At 40.4% G+C, this 12468-nt stretch overlaps 2 protein-coding genes across 10 annotated transcripts in view; one reads left to right on the forward strand and one right to left on the reverse strand.

Moving 5' to 3' along the window:
* The window catches only part of TXNDC17 (thioredoxin domain containing 17), a 4083-nt gene extending 3598 nt beyond the window's left edge, over positions 1 to 485 (reverse strand). The window contains exon 1 of the mRNA XM_035897230.1: positions 479 to 485. Within this exon, the coding sequence (XP_035753123.1) occupies positions 479 to 485 (7 nt within the window). The remainder of the gene's footprint in view (positions 1 to 478) is intronic.
* The window catches only part of KIAA0753 (KIAA0753 ortholog), a 19273-nt gene continuing 6828 nt past the window's right edge, over positions 24 to 12468 (forward strand). For 3 of the 9 annotated variants that reach the window (XM_009641841.2, XM_035897234.1, XM_035897241.1), the window contains exons 1-12: positions 71 to 327; positions 625 to 768; positions 2135 to 2747; positions 4139 to 4245; positions 4535 to 4597; positions 5420 to 5635; positions 6742 to 6952; positions 8346 to 8539; positions 9660 to 9826; positions 10617 to 10706; positions 10873 to 10960; positions 11929 to 12102. In XM_009641841.2, the coding sequence (XP_009640136.1) occupies positions 679 to 768; positions 2135 to 2747; positions 4139 to 4245; positions 4535 to 4597; positions 5420 to 5635; positions 6742 to 6952; positions 8346 to 8539; positions 9660 to 9826; positions 10617 to 10706; positions 10873 to 10960; positions 11929 to 12102 (2013 nt within the window). In that variant the 5' untranslated portion in view covers positions 71 to 327; positions 625 to 678. The other 6 variants (XM_035897239.1, XM_035897238.1, XM_035897236.1 and 3 more) reach the window with 5 other exon arrangements.

Here is a 12468-nt window from a genome sequence, read left to right on the forward strand (position 1 = left end):
CGCGCTGGGTGAGGGCAGCGCGGAGGAGCGGGCGGCAGGGCCGAGGAGCCCGGGCAGGTGCGGGGGCTGTTTTAACGGCGTTATGCGTTGGGTCCTGTTTATTTTTTAATTCTCGGAGGCAGATGAAGGAGACATAAGTTTTTGCTGTCTCCACGCACCGCTTTTGTTTTAAATCCTTCTCTGTGAAGAAGTCTAGGTGCAAGCACGCCCTTGATCTGTTTTCCTTTGACACTAACGTTTTTCCTACAGACCCGGCTGCCTGAGCATTGCCTTAGGCTATCTCGCTGTTTCTCTTCTTTTTGTGTCAGTATACTATTTCCCTTCTAGGTAAGTAATAGCTATAAAAGTTCTGCAGCAGTCTTCTTTTGGCTCGTAGTGTGAGCCTCCTAGTCTGTAGTGGTGCTCCTCAGGTCTCCGTGGGGGTGTGCAAAAGAAGGACATAAGTTGTAAATTTTGTCTGATAAGGGTGGGATTGTACTCTCCATTTTGTGTATCACCTGTATGAGTACATATGAGATGTCTTCCTTTCCTACGTGCCTCCTCGGGTTGTTTCTGTTATTCACATCAGACCTGTGATTGCTTTTGAGAGGCAGAAATAATGTATGATTCTTCTTGTGTTCATAGTTGTAATCATAAGCAAAGGAGAAATAACTGGATTTTCAGCATCAAGCCAATGTGATGGGACCAAGCAAGCCAGCTATGTCAGATGCTACGTTTGCATTCGCTACCCAGCTGTACAGGAATGAAGCAAAGGCTTTGCAAACACAGGTATTATTTGACTTCTGCAGCCACGCTGAGTTGGTTTTCATTTGTGATTGTTACAAAAAGGTCATTAGGACCCATGTCCTGAGATAGCCCACTAGTGAGTGTCAAATCTTCAGAGTTGCTTTTATGATGCTGTTATACATGATCTTGACACTGTCCTTTTGTAAGAGTGTAGATCAGAAACTACATCTGTAAATATTATTTATCTGCCTGTTGTGATTTAATCCTAGTAGGCAGCTGAGCACACAGCCATTCATTCGCTCTCCCCCAGTGGGATGGGGAGGAGAACTGGAAGCGTGAAATGTGTGAAAAATCATGGGTTGAGATAAAGACAGTTGACTAGGTAAAGCAAAAGCTGTGCGTGCAAGCAAAGCAAGATAAGAAATTAATTCACTACATCACATCAGCAGGCAGGTGTTTAGCCATTTCCACAGCCTCATCATGTGTAATGGTGACTTGGGAAGATGAACACCATCACTCCAAAGGTCCCCCCCTTCATCCTCCTTCCCCACAGCTTTTATTGCTGAGCGTGACATCCTATGGCGTGGAATATCTCTTGGGTCAGCTGGGGTCAGCTGTCCCGGCTGTGCCCCCTCCCAGCTTCTGGCCCACCCCTAGTCTGCTCACTGGTGGGGTGGGGTGAGGAGCAGGAAAGGCCTTGACGCTACGTAAGCACTGCTCAGCAAGAGCTAAAACGTTGGTGTGCTGTCAACACTGTTTTCATCACAAATCCAAAACATGGCCTCACACTTGCTACTATGGAGAAACTTAACTCTATCCCAGACTAAACCAATACACTGTCTTAACCTCTCATTTTGCTACATGGAAACAGAACCTACAAACTTTATTATGGTACCATGTTTCAGCTGTCCATTTCTCCTTCATCATGCATCTCCTTCATCATTTCTCCTTCTGTTACCTTTGTAAGTGTAATAATGCCGTACTAAATCGGTAAGATATAATCATACTCCATTTATATTACTAATGTTAATTGTTGTTATAACTCATTAATTTAATTGTCAGAATTCTTAAAGAAAAACCTTTATAAGGGCATTTATTGTCCATTGCGCAGTCACTTTGGAGAAGACTTTTCAATGTGTGTACCCTCCCTATGGTGCCCATGCTAAGTTACAGATAAGTGCCTAAGGTTATTTACAAGATGGTCTAAATGCTTAATTCAAAATAATTTTGAATACTGGTGTTTGTCTGAGTGGATGGAATGCTTTGCATGCATTGAAGAAGTACCATCGTGACAGGGTGCATTCTAGTGTGAAAGAAGATCCACCTTCCTTGCTGTTAGACACTAGAGGCGCATCACCTGCGCAAAGTGTTCTGTGTAACATCAGCTTTTTTTTACCCTTTGGAACAGCTCCAGTTTAACAGAAATGTTCCTGCGGTTCCAGAGAACTTAGCGCTCAGATTCTCAAACCCCCGTCCAATTATAATAGAAAAACTGAAGGCATCCAATGATCAGAGAAATCCAGCTGGAAACGAGGACTCCAGCATAAGAAGCTCTGGCATATTTTCAGTGGTATCTGAAGAGAGACTAAAATTGGCCGTCCAGCTAGCCAAAAGGGACATAAGACAAAGACATCTGGAGGAGCAAGTGAAACAGCAGGTGTTTGGAGATGTTGTCAATAAACCATTGCTGGCCCAGAAATCACAACGGCAGAAGACTGAAGTGTTTGAAAGTCCAGAAAGTAAAAATGCAGTGAAGTCTCAAACTCATTTGCAACACCGTCAGAAACTTGGTCAGCCTTCCAAAGTGGATACGACCACCTCTGGCGCTAAAGTTTATCTCTATGCACCAAATGAGAGAAAGCTAATATCAGCTGGTTCGGACTCCCCACCTACCCGTGACACAGGACCGGATCCCAAGCCAAATGTAAACAAAAAAGAAGATAAAAATGTGCAGGAAGTCCGACGGCTGCAAAAGGAATTGAGGAGCTGTGTCCAGAAAATTGAAGAACTGATTAAAAAAGGTGTAAGACTGAACAATAATTCTGTTCTATAAATGTACAGTCGTTTGTTGATTTGTTTTTCTTTGTTTTCTGGCTTGAATTAGAATCCGTGTTTAGTTCTGGATTTTTGAGACCCATTACTTTTTTCAAAGGTAGACAAAAGCTAGAGTGGCTAGCCAGTTTAAGCAATAGGAGGGGTTAATGTCTTTGGGTATTTGTGGTGAGTTCCAATCCAACCTGCAATGACAGTAAATGAGTGGTAGGCTGTTCAATAGTGTGGGTGAAAAAACATTGGTCTCTGTAGGCCTATTGACTGGATATTCAGACTGCAAAAACCAGGATCATCATTAACCGCATTCTTACCAGTGATGAGAAGGGGGGAAACAGTTGGTAAAATTCCACGTCACCAGTCTGACTCACCTAATTTATGGCTGCGCAGTAGCATGATTAATGTGCTTTCTGACACTGCTGTGGACTAACCCTGGCCAGCAGTGAAGCGCCACGCACTTGTGCTCATTTCCCCCCTGGTGGGACGAGGGAGAGAATAGGAAGATTAAAAGCAAGAAAACCTACGGGTTTAGAAAAGGATAGTTTAGTAAGGGAAGGAAAGAGGAAGAAGAAAGAGAAAAACAAAGTGATTCAAAGGCAATCACTCGCTCGTTCCCACAAGCAGACCCAATGCCCGGGCAATCTGAAGGAGCAATGGCTACCTTCTCCCCAAAAAATCAATTTGTTTTTATTGCTGAGCATGGCATGGAATATGCCTTTGATCAAGCTGGGGTCAGCTGTCCTGGTGTGTCCCCTCCCAGCTTCTTGCACACCCCCGGCCTATGCACTGGCAGGGCATGGTTGAAAGAAGAGAAAGCCTTAGTCCTGTGCAAGTACTTTAACGGTTGGACTTGATGATCTTAAAGGTCTTTTCCAACCTAAACGATTCTATGATTCTGTGATTCTACTGCTCAGCGATAGCCAGAACACTGGAGTGTTACCAACACTGTTTTGGTCACAGACCCAAAACAGGACCATACTGGCGACTGTGAAGAAAACTGACTCCGTCCCAGCCAACCCCAGTACACACTGCATCGGTTCTTTTGTAATAGCTAGCCGGAGGTTTAACCGTTCCTAACTTGGAGTGCTTTACCTGCAACTTTGTCATACAACTAAGGGGTCACATACAATTTTGTAAGCTATGTTGTGTTAAGAATATTTAGTCAAATTCTAAATAGAAGCATGATGTAGAGTTAAAATAACAAGCTTGCATTGCTACCTAAGGGAGCCATGCAAAATGCATGATGCATTGTGTATTGGTTCCGCATGAAAGAGGCTTACTGCTAAATTATGTTTGTTATGGCTTAATAGGGATTTTCACTGGTTAAATTAAGACATAAAAGTTTATATTTCATGCTTTTTAGGGACAGATAGAGAAATTTTAGATCCTGATAAAGAGCAACAAATTTGTACTAGGAGACAGAAACAAGCTGCGCGGTCAGCTCGGATGCTGTATGTACTCCAGCAACAGGTAGGAACCCACATTTTAAATTGGGATGTGCAGTAGCTAGTTTATTGTGATGAATTTGACAGAAATGAACTGAAACAAGAGAAAATCAATTGGGTTATCTCTGAACTTTCACGGCATTCTAGTTGAGATCTGAAATGTGTGACTAATGTCTCTCATGACTGGACAGAGAGATGAGCATCACCATTGGAAAAATTGGACTTTCACTCAGACTTTAAAGTGAAGATTAATTTATAGACATGGAGCTAATTCTGACTGATTTCCCCTCTCTCCCTGCTTTCTTGATAAACAGGTAAAAGAAATTCAGGATGATTTAGAGAAACTGAGCCCTCATAAAATCAAACATACTAAAAAGGTAAGCTGTAATTATTCTTCAGGCAGTAAGTAACCTATTGACAGAAAGTTTTCTAGCTAATTGGGTTTGATTGTCTAGGATACGCCTAAGCCCTCTCCAGAAGGCTGATCATCTTTGCATCTTGCATCGTTCATCTCATTCTCACGTAACTATGTCTCACTTGGTCTGATGCTGCCTTTGCTGCTTCACGCTTCTCCTCAGTTCATATCTGTCTACACTAAACTGGAGAGGAAGGCTGGCTGTTGGTCATCTGCTTTTATGTGGCTTCTAATTCCTTCTTCGTGCCACTTCCTCTTCTGAATAACAGTGTTCTACTCTTTTTAACTTCCTCTTGATGTCATTCAGCCTCCTTTCTGATTTTCTTCTCTGCCCAGCATCTTTCAGAAGAAGAGTACTGAGACCATGCCTGCTGTTTGGCCGACGTTATCCTGTTGTTCTCTTGTGCTTTTCCATCAGTTCTATTTTGTTCTGTAACAAGAACTGGAGGATGGAGAATGTTCTGTGTTTGTGCAATAGTTGCATGTTGGGGTCAGCCCATGACTACAGTCCTCTGTTGACGCAGGTAGTAGAAACATCAGAATATGTTATAACCAGGCTATTTTATCTGAAGCCAGCATGGTACCTGATATGAGTGCTGTTGTGTAGTACCTTTAGTAGATTACTTAAATGCCTGGTTTGCTTTGTCTCACAGATGGCCTCATATCCATCAGAATTATCCCATGCCCGAGTGTTTATCCGTGGAATTCTGGCAACAATTCTTTGAATAGTATCAGTATTAATAGAAACTATAGCTATCAAAGCATTTATTTTTAATTTTTCCAGTCTCAAGCAGTATCCAGATTGGCAGCAGCACACAGAGGAGCTGTACGAGCCTTGCAGGCATTTGCCAAGCAGTTTACAGATCAAACAGAGCAGCAGATTCCTACCCACTACAAGGAAATGGGCAGTCTCATTCGACAACTGTCTCTCTGTTCTGCCAAACTAGAAGTGGATTCTTCCATTTCTGACATTATCATAGACATTTTGCTGCAAGTTGAGGTAGGAAAAAACATTTTGGTTTTGCTAAGACAGAAAAGATGTAGTTCAATACGAGACTGCAAGCGATACTGTGTTTTGACGAAATGGCAGAATATGTTACTGTTGGGTTCTTTTTTTAAGGCCGTATTTTCTAATGTATAGATGTTTCTAAAGTTCCTAAGTACTGGTGGTCTGAAATAGAGTTTCATTCTAGACATGGAAGCTACCTGCTGCTGTTCTTGTTGGTGCTGTTCCTGTCTTTATTGGCTCTCCTGGTAGAATGAGGACTGGTAGTGATAGTGGTAACAAAACACCGGTTTCTGATTCTTTTGCCCTTTTCAGGACTGAAATAATTGCATTTTGTACGTTGGTGTAAGTTACATGTCTCGTGTTTTGAAATGCATGCTTTAGTCATCAGGATGAGTAACAAGCATTTGAGTCTTACACGTGGTGGTGGGTGCAGAATTGTCCAGTCAGAAGATAAAGTTGTAACTACAAGACTTACTTGAGCTCTGTGCCCTTCAAATGACTTTTGTTAGTGATATCAGATACCTTAAAACACGTTGTTGGTGTTATAGAAAAATTCTCATTCACATTTCCTGCTGCAGTTCCTACCTACAAGATTTTTTTTTAAGTAAGAACCTATGTAACCTGAGCTATTATGAAACCAGTGTTTAATTAATTTGAATAAAAGCAACTGATACAATAGCCATGATATAATTGATTTTCTTTAAAATATTGTTCTAACTGTAACCAAACTGCTTATGAGGACAGTAAAAGTACTAACTGCCTGGGAACAGGAAAGGAGGTAGAATTGTTTAAGTTTGGACTTAGCATTGGAAGAAGTGTCTGTCTCTCTTGCCATAATCTTGCGGGCATTTTTTGGTTTTTTTGAACGTGCTGTAAGCAGATAATTTGCTGGAGCCAAACATAAATACAAAAATGCAAGCTTTTTCTGTAAGATTTAAGTTAATATGAAGAAGCTTCTGCATGAACAAGCTATCAGGAATAATCAAAAAACAAAGCCACACCAAAAAAGTTCCAAGTGCTTAGGCTCTTGAAGTTGCTTCTCATTGGTACATCAGGTTTACTGAGAGAGTAATTAAAATTCTAAATATTTGGTGCAGGATTTGGATTCACTGCTGGAAAAGAAGCAAACACCCAAAAAAGTGAAGAAATGTATTTCAGCACCTCAAGGCAAATCTCCAAGGAACACCGAGATATTTCCAGCCAGAAAGCAGCTTCCATCTCCAAAAGGAGAAAGCAAACCTCTCATCTTAAAGGGGCAGCACAGACGAGAACCTAGAAAACCTCCATCTGCCAGGAGTCTCTTGACGGGTTTGTATTTTGGATTATTAAATACATTTTTATCAGTTAACTTACCATCTGCAGTTCAGTTTTGTAGTACGTTACGTACGGTCAGAAGTGTGTAACAGCCCGTGGGTAGTTACCAGACTCACGTAGCCTTGTTATGCGTTTTTTTTCAGCTGTTCCCCTGAGGTGATACACCTGCACGTTTACATGCCTCTTTATAACTATATTATTATTATCATCATGTTCTCCTATTTTTGTCCATTTCTTTTATCGTAAGCTACATTTGGATTGTTTTTCAGCAGTGTACACCTAAATGGTAGCATACAAGCTGACATTAATGGTGCATATGGAATATTTCCAAGTATCTACCTAAATAAAGCTATATAAATATATTATTTTGGGATGCAAAGTCTCTGACTGTTATCAAATCTCCAACAAAGCTGTCATTGTTTAACTGTGTACAATGAAAAGATATACTGAAGCCTTGGCTGAGAATTTCCTTGGTTTGTGCAGTTTCTCTGCTTTTGGGAGGGATGGCTGTATTTTATTCTTGCCAGTTCATTAATGTTGATGTCTTCTGCATGGTAATCACAGTTTCAGCACCTAGAGACACTTTCACTGATAGTCAAGCTGAAGACTTTCGGGTTTTGTCACTACTAGTTTGCCATGCAACCTTGGGAATCGGTTTACTTTATTGTTCTTTTACTTCATATATGAAAGAAAATGGGCTTTATTTTTTCTCACAGTATACGAGATAAATTTACCACCTGAAGTACTTTGACACCTCGTGAAAGCCATTATAGCTTAGTACATTATTATATAACGTATATTAATTGTTTTTCTTCTTTGGGGTGTCTTTCTCGTACCTCATACTGTTTTTTACTGGAACTGTAAGTGTTCCTTTCTACCCCTAGGCAAGGGCAAGAAGAATTTGATGATTATTTCCTCTTTGGCAGCCCAGACAGTATATTGACAGGCATCTAATGGTTTCCACGTGTCTTGCTGCTCAAAAAAAAATGTTTTATTATCACTGCCTAGATCTCATATGGCAATTACTACCAAAAGGTTTTCCCATCACTTTCATATATATGTGTATTTTCAAATATCTATGTACATATAAATATGTATATGCACACAAAACCCCAAATCTCCTGTTCACTGAAACAGTGTAAGAAAGACAATTTATTTAACACTTGTCGGGAAATACAAGGGTGTTTGGGGTTTTTTTTATTTTTTTTATTTGATTTTTTTTTTTTTAATGATGGTAGAGTTTAGAAGTTCATGACTAGGTATGCCTAACAAAACTGAAGCATCAAACGTAGAAATGAAGATGATTCTTGTCCCTTTGAACTTAGAGTTGAAAGTTTATTTAGTATTTTTTAAACAGATAAACATTGACATGTTGCAAATATTTCAGCAGTTCAGAAGGCAACCAGTTGTGCTCATGTATTGCACAATAAATTCCCAGAAGAAAAGGACCCACCAGAGAGAAATGCCACTTCACAAGGAAGCTTAGATGCACTGGTGAGAGCTAGAACTGTAAAAAGAGATCCCATCCTTGAAAGTGGCCCTTTGAAGAAGAAGGGCATGTTATTACCTGCAAAATCACAGGTATGGAAGTGGTAAAAGAATTTATGCTTGCTTCTGCTTGTTCTCTGGGATTTGCTGTATAATGTAAGACGCTGTCAAGCTTTGCGCTGCCTCACAATTTTTTTTATTCTGGGCTAGGAGGCATAGGGGGATAAACTATGTCATCTGCCTACGTTATTTCTAGTGGTTATTACTCTTCTATGAAATGGTTTTTGAAAGTAGTGTAATTGTTCCTTGGAAACGCACTGTACAACTAGAAACAATGAATAACAGAATTGGCAAGGAAAACTTTCACTGAAATTAGTTTCGTGTTTGAAATTAGCATGGTTATTTTTCAGCTTGCAGTTAAAGCTGAAACATTTTCCTCTTATTGGTCATCCTCTGTCATGAACTCGGCAGTAATGTTGTGCTAATGTTAGTAGGAGGATACAAGTTCGGCAGATTTACTTCATTGGTCACAGAAATTATAAAACTTCCCAGTACAAATTCTGGTTTCTGGTAAGTCCCCTTGCAACCAGCAAGAGGCTTCTGTAATGCAAACAAATGAGTTCTTTAAAGAATATTTCAAAGTGCTAAATTTTGCAAATAGTTGGTGTTTTTATTAAACGCTTTGTTTTTCCTTCCTCAGACTATCATCTTCAGCTTGAAAAAATCAGATCAGATACAGTAACATAGATGTATGCATATGCAACTTTTAGTGCTCCTGTATCTATCTGTCAGTGAGGGTCGTGAGCGGGAATGTTAAGCATTTCAGTAATTCACATGGAGGGGACTAGTCTATGTGTCCTTGTAGCAAATACAAATATGGCAAATATAGTTTCATGGCTGAAAAAATGTTAGCTTGAAAACCTTCTATTTGATTTACTGAGAGTTAACAGTCTAATTCTGAAAATGTCAGAAAGATTTTGCCCATGAAGAGCAGCATTGGAAAAAAGGGAACTGTTTGCAAAAATAATAGTTGCAAGATTAAGTGCATGTTCCGTGTACTTCCCTGTAAATCAGTTGTAAAACCTCCACATATGTCAACTGTTCAACAGAGCCAGCAGGCATGACTTCCAGACAAACTCTGAAGCAGAATGCAAAATCCTTTAAGAATTCAGCAACTGGATTATGTTTTTAATATGATTGTGTTAATTTTAAGGGAATGCCAAAAGCTTTAAAGACAAGACCGGTACAGCCTCAAGGAAAGCAGGCCCGATTTCAAGAGACAACTATAGCTTTCCAACTAAAAGAGAACAAACGACGTAAGGAGAGCAGCGCGCCCTGTGTGCCTCCAAACCCCACCTCTCTGCCTGTCTCACCTAAGCGGTATGTTCACAGCCGAATGGAAGCTGTCTTTGCCTTGCTTTCCTGTGGAAACGCTGCTCTGTCGGTACTAGTAGATAGGATGGACCTGGCCTGGCTGTCAGACCATGAAGGCAAGCGGCACAGCACAGCTTGCTGCCGGATAGTTGTGTTCTCTTCCCGCTCGGCACAAAGCGACCTCGTTTATATAGCCTGGGAAGAGCCATGGCTTTTGCGCTGTTTCCTGGGTCAGGTCCAAGTATTGCCTGGGAGTCACAGGCCAAACCGCTAGGCAGGGCACTGACACACGGCCCAGTGTGCAGAATGGGTAGTCACAGCACTGCGTTAAGAAGGTAAATATTATCCCCCCGTTCCAGAAGGACAAAACATAGATCTTTGTCCTAGCCAGTAAGAGCTTGCAGGTTTGTTTATTTTAAACTGTATTCAGCATCCTGTAGACCAGAGCTCCCCAGATTTGGTTTGCTCTGGGACTGCTGTTGGTGGCAGTTGAAGCAGGAGATCCAACCGCCGGTCCAGCTGCTGAATCTGCAGTAGGCAGTCTGCGTGGTAAGGTAAGGAGCTTGTCTCTCCGGGCAGTATTTGTGGATCGCCATGAAGTTGCCTGTTTGACAGTAGCAGAAACATAGTTGAAGATCCCAGAATTTCCCAGCTTTATGGTCTTAAAGTCAGTGTTAATTTTCTCTCTAAAGCTTTCTGCAAGTTTTCTAAACTAATACTCAGAATCACATGATTTCATTCTTCAGTTGTTAGAATGTATGTTTTGTAATCCTCTGTTACTGTTTTATTTTTGAAGATCAGCATGGCTTGAAGCAGACACTTCAGGAAGAGTGAAGGCTCTAACTGACCTTAGCAGAGAAGAAATGAAAAAAATACAAAAGTTAAGGTAATTACTTACTCTGAAGAGCTAATAAGTGGTGTCAGATCTGACAGGGTCTTCTGCCCGCTGCCACCAGTCCCCCCAAAAGTATATTTATGTGTTTGGGTTTTTTAAATCATCGTTGCCATACCAAATTTGAGAATGGCACTGTCATTTGGTTTTTTTTGTGTAGGTCGCAAAGTGCTTCTCCAACCCAGTGTGCAGACAAAGTTGAGAAGGCAGCGCGGGAGTGCTTAGAACCTGTATTAGACAGGACACAGGTAGTACAGTCAAGCTCGTGCCGCTGTTTGAAGGATGCCTTTACAGCTGTAGTCAACACCGTTCTGGACATTGGGAGAGTGTATTTCCATTTCAGCATGTGGGACCTGAATTACTGTAACAAAGTTTGGCAAAGTTGCATTAAACATTTTGGTTTGCTGCTTGTCAAGTAGATGCATTTTTAGGTTGTTTTTGAATGGTCATAAGATTATTTTAATAATTCTTATAATACCATATTTAAAGATGAAATAAATTTGGACTAGTAATATTAATGAGTAATAGTACAGAAAGCTTGCTTATCATGAGAGGATTTACGTTTTATTTAGAAGATCAATCTCTCCTTGGAAACAAACTGTCATTTGAAGGATTCTTCATTTATAAACCACCTTCTAACTCGTGCAGCTGAGAAGGCATATTCTATCTGCGTGTCAAAGAGTAAAGCTGTTTGACATTTAAGATGAATTTTTATCTTTGCCATATAGCATAATGCACCTGGGAAAGTAGAACTGATTTCCCAAACTTGGCCATTTCAACTTACATAAGCCACATCTTTAAAACAGTGTCATTGTATGGGTATGTGTGCCTTCCGAAGTACCGGTTTGTAACCATGTACAATATCAAACAATGAGAAGGCTTTTTCTATCATCTCTCTCTTCTATTTTTTGCTTGATGTGACCTTGAATGCATAAAGTTGCTTAGGAGGAAAAATTTTTTCATATAAAATAATACAGATAAATGAATGGTGGTATCATACCATAGCTACTTGGTAAAATTGGACACAACTGTGGCCTGGATCCTATGTATTTACTCAGTACTGCCTGGAGCTGCTGTGGAACTGGAAATTGGATTATTTCCATGAGCTGCTGTAAGAAATGTTTGATTTGTAAACATTCTTTCCCCCAGTTGTTTTGGTTTTTTTTTTTCTTTCTTTCTTGCATGGGCTGTGTGGGTTTTTGTTTGTTTTTAACAGCAGGTTGCAGCAAATGCAGATATTCTGAGTGAAAAGCTATTGGATGATCTTCTGGAAGATACTGCTCAGGAACTGTGGAGTGTGGAGCAGCGCGAGAGGCTCCAGAGCAAGGCTCTGCCTGTGGCTGACATTCGTAGTCTGGAGTCGATGCTGCAAAGAATGGAAGAAATTGAAGTAAGATTTTTCTCTCTTGATTGGTCTCATTCATGCCCGTTTCTTGTTTAGTGCCCATAAATTGTAGTATCTGTAAGTACCTACATTCTTAAGTGAAGCAAAGTCTGACTGCATCAGTGTATAAAACAAAAGACTTGGAAGGAGTTTGTACCTCCAGCAAAAAGTAGTGTAAAAATAGAAGAAGGTTTGCCCTAACGCTTTTATTGCTAGCTTTAGAGTTGGTAGATCTGAGTTTGCTTCCCACCTCAAGACTCTGTGGCTTAGATCATCATCATATGTGATGGGAGAATCAGTATGGTGACTATGTTGATTGTCTCACAGACTAGAAAGTGTTTGAATATTTTTTTTTTTTTTTTTTTTTTTTTT

Source organism: Egretta garzetta, unplaced genomic scaffold (assembly GCF_000687185.1).
Source record: "Egretta garzetta isolate BGI_Z169 unplaced genomic scaffold, ASM68718v1 scaffold337, whole genome shotgun sequence".
In the NCBI taxonomy this organism is placed as follows: Eukaryota; Metazoa; Chordata; class Aves; order Pelecaniformes; family Ardeidae; genus Egretta; species Egretta garzetta.